The 5,751-nt window shown below is 30.3% G+C and overlaps 1 protein-coding gene across 2 annotated transcripts in view; it reads left to right on the forward strand.

The window, feature by feature from the left end:
* The window catches only part of LOC105624804 (Y+L amino acid transporter 2), a 15,312-nt gene that overhangs the window by 6,692 nt on the left and 2,869 nt on the right, over positions 1 to 5,751 (forward strand). For both annotated transcript variants that reach the window (XM_012206155.1, XM_012206154.1), the window contains exons 3-6: positions 1,902 to 2,027; positions 4,396 to 4,534; positions 4,673 to 4,796; positions 5,380 to 5,580. In XM_012206155.1, coding sequence (XP_012061545.1) covers positions 1,902 to 2,027; positions 4,396 to 4,534; positions 4,673 to 4,796; positions 5,380 to 5,580 — 590 coding nt within the window. The remainder of the gene's footprint in view (positions 1 to 1,901; positions 2,028 to 4,395; positions 4,535 to 4,672; positions 4,797 to 5,379; positions 5,581 to 5,751) is intronic.

The raw sequence follows: 5,751 nt of genomic DNA on the forward strand, positions 1-5,751 counted from the left end.
TTATAGTATATATATATATATATATATATATATATATATATATATATTCACGAACATTTGATTTAATTCTGTTTTTTTCTTATATGAATGATTGGCAATCCATTTTCACTTCACACTAGTAAGTGATAAAGATCAATGACCAGAGCGAACGTGTGTTCGCATTTTTTCACTTTATTCATGTTAAGTGTAACAATTCGTGATGGAGATTTATTAATCGTTATTCCTAATTGTAACTGACATTCGCTGATGAATTGACAGATTAACTGCAATATTGTATTCCGTTAAAAAATAATAACTTTGCCGTAATTCAATTCTGTTACAAAATTTCTGTTTTTTAGTAAGCACAAATTTAAGAGGCACTTTTCTTGTATTGGACAAATTTAAAAAATTTAATTCGGAGATAAAGTTTTAACAAATCATTTAAGATAAATTTAAATATAACATGCATTAATTGACATATTAATCATGTTGACACGTGGAAAGAAGATCGTCGCAGACCAAATGGAAACGTCGATGTGAGACCCGCTCGCGAGTCAAAAGCCTGATGGCAATCACGCTTCATTGTGAACAAATGTAATTTAATAATGTGACAACTGGCCACCACAACAGCATAATTCACCGATGGGGGGATAACGGGACGAAAAGGAAGGCAAAGGAAGGAAAGACAAAACGAGTGAACGAAAGGAAAAGAAAGAGGAGGAAACACAAAGCGGCGCTCGAAGGGGAAAGGATGAAAGGGGAAACGGGGTCTCGCGATATTTCTGTGAGATGTTGCATCAGTCTCCTGACATTTCTTCTTCCTTTTGTTCTACGCGAATCTGTCAAGGACACAACTCCGAGCAGCGCGAAATCTTATTGCCAAACTCTGTGTCAAAGAAATGAAATCCTTTATTGATGAATTAATATTAGCATTATGCCTCGTGCAAATCGAGCATTCACGATGAAATCGTGATGTAATTCCTCGTATGTAATTCCTCAATGAACGAGGAAACAAAGAGGCTGAGACAAGCAGGCAGAAGTATAATAGATATCCGATTGAAAAGCAAAATAACTGATATATGTGATATAAATATGTTTGCTTCTTTTTAAATCATATTTTCAACCTAAAAATATAGCAAAATTCTTTTAATTAATAAAATTTAAAATATGATAAAAAATTTATGTGTAAAAATTTAGAAAAAACTGTAATCAAAGTTATTACAATTATAGTTAAACTAAAGATTTATAATTTCTTTTTGTAAAAATCAACGTAAAATCATGATGATTATTATAAAAACTATTATAAAAATTATCACACTTCCTGTTGTTCAACTTGCGCCAATAAATTATACTAATGAATTCATATAACGATTTTCATTTTTGCGGAATCGTTAATAGATAAAAAAAAAGAAAACCGACTATAAATGTTCTCCCTTATCTTATAAATTAGAGTATATCTTATTTTTCTAAAATATTATAATTAATAATTAACATGTATCCATTCTATTCGATAGATATTGATAAAGTAATGAAATCGTGTATGCAGTTCGATTGAAGATAACACGATTTAAAAAATGACCTCTCTTTAGTATAAAATTATAGCAAAAGGTATAAGTATTTCAAAGTGAACGACACATGTAAAACCGGGTGGCATTCGTGACCACACATGACTATTAATTAGATTGATTTAGTTTCACTCGTGTGTGTCGTAATAGGTTCATATATCATACCTGCTGTGAGCAATGTATCGTGCGTTGAAAATTAAGTAATTTAATTACCTCACAATAGATATTCACAAATTAGCGATACAAGAGATGTCTTTTTAATCTTGTTTTTAATCAAAGAAATTATATACGTGATCCTGATTGTTGATACGTCCTCTGATTGGTAATTAATTCGATTATTTGCATTAATTATTTCAGGTATTCTCGCTTTCATAAATTGCTGGGATGTCAAATGGGCGACGAGAGTGCAGGACATCTTCACGTATGCGAAATTACTCGCGCTTTTCATAATAATCTTCACCGGAGCGTATCAGCTTTGCACTGGTAAGTCTGTTCATTATTTGTAATTATATAATAACAAGATAAAATTTTGCACACGATACTTAACTTGTAAGATAAATGAGTTTGAAACAAAATTAATAAGAAATAGGGAATAAAGATAAGAAAAAAATTAAGGAAATTCTGCATTTAAACATATTAATGTGTTAAAATAACATGTAAATTAATCACGCTTTAAAATAAATCTGCAATGCAAAATATTCAATCTAAAAAGATAGATAATCCAAAGAGCTATATAATCTATTAATATTTAAAAAATATAAACATATTATAATACATATTATATTTATATTTTAAAATATAAGCAATAATATAATTCGGAATAAAATAAAATACCTAATATTTTTATGTCACGAAATCTTCTTATGAAGACAGAATTAAACATTTTCTATCCAATATCTTCGAAGTAGTACGCGAGATAAATTAATAATATAAAGTGAATAGACTTGCTAGAGTGCATTATGAGGTGAAAGGTCAACGACATCACTCGATCGCGTGCAGTTTGCAGCGATTTGCAACGATCCCGAGCGATGTTAATCGGCGCTACGTGATCACGTTCTCCGTTTTTCGTGCATTGTGAACTTTTCTCGTTCCTTAATGCGAACTTTTCTCGTTTCTTAATGTGAATGATTTCACGGAACATCGAGGTTCTCGGTATAATATATATACTTTCAACAAGTCGAAAGAATCGTTCTTGTGTCAGAGAGATTTTCTCTCTGTAAATTGTCTAACTTAATCGATCGATAGTTCTAACATTTTTTTTAATACGCCGCGCGATCGTATCTCCCGTCGCTCCTTTCATTCTTGTCGACATCAAAGAATAAAATTATGAGGTGTATATAATAAATTAATTAATTCGACATGTTTTTAATTATTTTTATTATTAACGTTCAACATAATAAATGTATAATTTTAGTAGCAATCAATTTTTAATATTTCCTTCAAAAATATGAGATAGAATAGAAAAAATATTAAATCTCATAGGACCGTACACTGTTAGAAATGGTCTTAAATTAATTAATGGTCTTAATTTCATTAAATTTTAAGTTACATAATACAATAATACATTTGAACTTAATTTCATGACATTTACATAAAATTTAATATATTTTTCAAAATTTAAGAAATTTAATGTACATGTTCATTACATTTAATTATTGTAACTAATTTTCAGTTAAATCATTCATTACTTGTTTCTGTGTCAATTTATGTATTTATTACGTATGCAGTCCTTCAAACTGTGCATCAAAATAATTTTTCAGTCTTGAAATCGCAAACTCTACTAAACTACTGCAGTAATATCACGAGTTAAATTAACTAGTAATTTAACATCTCTTTCGATGTTTTTATACATCTTAATAATACTGAATGACATATTAAAATCTGTAAATAATTAATATGTATTGCGAAAAATTATTATCTCGGCCGAGATTTGAACCCTGATCTTTAGCATTCCGTGCGAGTGTCCTTCAGAGAAAAGAAAGATATGGAAGAAGTAAAAAAATATGAAGCTAAGAAAAATTCTTGTAAGTAATCTGCAACTAAATTAGCATCAAGAATAATTCAATCTTAGATTGTAATTTTGAAAAAATGTCTATGTAGGAAGATGTTTTTTATAAGAATCAATCGTCCAACGGAAGTTATTTAAACGTTTTTTCAGCATCGTATGCTTCCCGGACGAGACAATTTACCCAATCAAAAAGGTGCACAGGCTATGCGATGTAGTCGGTGTGCGTGCAAGGAATCGCTTAAATTGGACTATTCAGCGAAGCAAATGGTTCCTTGACCATGGTATGCGACAATCATCTCAATTCTGACGAAACTTTTCGTCCAATCTTACACGCCACTGAACTTCACGCTCGCCTTTCGTTAATGATCCCGCTCAATCCAGCCTTATTCATTAAAGAATCAATTAAAAAGAAATTCTAATTATGAGATACAAGAAATCAAAATGTCAATGAGAAATTGTTATTAAAGCGGCATACGATGCTTCTTTCTTGCTGGATTGCTAACTGGATTAGATTCTTACTATCATATATATTGGTTGCGATGCTGGCATTGTCAGCACTGCAGCCAATACGGAGACAAGATTCTAATCTAGCTAGCAATCAAGCAGAAAAATATGCTTCCGGTTTTAGACATTATAAATGATAGATATCGTTTTGTAGTGTTACGCCTACGTTTTTACAATATGTACTTTAAATAAGTTAAAAAAAACGTTAAAAATTGATTGCTACTAAAATTATACATTTATTATTAATATTGAATACTAATAATATTAATAATTAATTATTCTTATTCAATAGAACAATAATTTTTCGATATTCATGATCTTTATGTTTTATTTTTCTAGGACACACACAATATTTTACGTTTGACAACAGCAACACGGAAGTCACATCTATAGCACTCAGTTTTTATTCAGGCCTGTTCGCTTACAACGGTTGGAACTACTTGAACTTCATAATTGAAGAACTGAAAGACCCCGTTAGGTGAGAACTAAGCCTGTCGCGCAATAAATTAAACGCGATTCAGAGGAAGTTCATAACTGAACGTTAATTTAGCGACAATAGCCGCTGCAGAAAATTTATGTTACTCCTGTATGCTTATAACTATATGTATTTATTTAGGAATCTACCGAAGGCCATCGGCATTTCGTGCACTCTCGTTACGGTTGTCTACGTCTTTACGAACATGGCCTTTTACACTACTCTTAGTCCCGTCGAAGTGCTTGGTAGCGAAGCAGTGGCGGTGGTAAATAACAATAAATATACTTTTCCAATAAAAAAAAAGGAATCTTTTAAGAATCTTAGAAGAAATGTAATTTAAAAAATACAAACATTAAATCTTGCTTTAATATAATCAAATAATAATTTCTACCTATTCTAATCATTATAAATGTATTCTAGTTTTCTACATTTGAATAATATTTATATATTACTTGTACTCTAGAATCATTTTATCTTCTTTGTATTAATCGTATTAAAATTAATTATTATCTATGTGTATGAATTAATAATTTTCTAAAACAATTAGTTAATTGTTTATCCGCTCCTTATTGTTAGTAGATACTGTTAAATCGTGTCAAATTAATTTAATGTGAGTCGCCACTGCTTCTACTCAATCATATCATTATTTTTTACTAAAACAATAGTTATATTTGACACTATACAGTGTCAATTTAACATTATATAATGTCAAATTTAATTATCGTTTTAGTAAAAAATAACGATATTTAGTAGGAGCAATGGCGATTCATATTAGGTTAAATTTTACACTAAGAGTTTAACAGTGTGTAATTATTTTGTTATCTAAAGCTTTTGTCTTTATTTGGCAGACATACGCAAACAGATTGTTCGGCGTGATGGCGTGGACGATACCGGTTTTCGTAGCTCTATCTACATTTGGCGCAGTTAACGGCATTTTACTCACGTCCTCGCGACTTTTCTATGCGGGTGCCTGCGAGGGTCAAATGCCAGAGATACTGACGATGATCCAAATTTCCAGACTGACACCTGCGCCCGCTGTAATTTGCATGGTAAACATAGCTGTTCTTCTCTCCAAAGCTCTCTTTCGAAAGCTTGTCTTAATTTGAAAAAAAAAAATTATATATATATATATATATATATATATATATACTATTTATTTTTTCTATATATATAATAGTAANATANNATATTATNTATGACTAATAGTAACTTACTTACGT

The sequence above is a fragment of the Atta cephalotes genome (assembly GCF_000143395.1).
Source record: "Atta cephalotes unplaced genomic scaffold scaffold00089, whole genome shotgun sequence".
In the NCBI taxonomy this organism is placed as follows: domain Eukaryota; kingdom Metazoa; phylum Arthropoda; class Insecta; order Hymenoptera; family Formicidae; genus Atta; species Atta cephalotes.